The following is a 741-nucleotide window of genomic DNA, read 5'->3' on the forward strand; positions in this document are numbered from 1 at the left end:
CTGCTCCTCCAACAGTTTGCCCCTAGTTTGAACATCCCCTGGAGGTGGAGGGATGAAGTAAGGGTCAGACCCACCTCTTGAAGCTGTGGGTGCAAGCTTGGCCTAATGTGCCTGTGCCTTGCTTGTGTCTTCGTGCTTTACAAACGGCACGGTTCTGAGGGTTAGCTTTTCAGGAGAGTGTGTACCCGTGCGCGTGACTCTCTGGGTAGGACAGCTCAGTGGATTTACCTCCAAAGCCCTCACTGCCCTGGAGGTATCAGATTTAGCAAGAGAGGCCGCTCTCCTTAGTCCTCAAGTGGATAGTCTAGGGATGGGATGGAGTCCAGAGGATGGGGCGAGACGGGGGTGAGAAAGAGTTGGAATACGCGATTTGGCCCGGTTGGGCCCAGCTGCTTCGAAGTGCTAAACGGCTGTGTCCCCCGTGTCGGGCTGCGTCGTGGGCACGCCCGTGTGTCCACCTCTGCCGCAGCCTCCCCGGCACCTCGCGCCCTCTTTGTCTCCTGGCGGAGGTGCGCGTGCAAACCTGCGCCCCTCGCACCCTCGCTCCCCTGCTCTCGGGGCGGACGAGCCGGAGCTCGGTGCTGTCTGGTCTGGAGCCGAGTGGGGCTTGCATTGATCCATTGATTGTGCGCGGTCTGCGCCTGACCTCCCTGCTCCCGGGGAAGCCGTCTCCATGGAGACCGGGCCCGCTCCCCCAGCGCCGGATTGTAAATTCCTGCAGGCAGCGGCCCGGCAGCCTGG

The 741-nt window shown here is 61.9% G+C and overlaps 1 protein-coding gene across 1 annotated transcript in view; it reads left to right on the forward strand.

Annotated features, from left to right (window-relative positions):
* The first annotated feature begins 329 nt into the window (after nt 1-329).
* Nucleotides 330-741, forward strand: part of Scube3 (signal peptide, CUB domain and EGF like domain containing 3) — a 35,271-nt gene continuing 34,859 nt past the window's right edge. The window contains exon 1 of the mRNA XM_010605394.3: nt 330-707. Within this exon, the coding sequence (XP_010603696.1) occupies nt 330-707 (378 nt within the window). The remainder of the gene's footprint in view (nt 708-741) is intronic.

This window comes from Fukomys damarensis, unplaced genomic scaffold, assembly GCF_012274545.1.
Source record: "Fukomys damarensis isolate Sample0158 unplaced genomic scaffold, DMR_v1.0_HiC HiC_scaffold_20, whole genome shotgun sequence".
In the NCBI taxonomy this organism is placed as follows: Eukaryota; Metazoa; Chordata; class Mammalia; order Rodentia; family Bathyergidae; genus Fukomys; species Fukomys damarensis.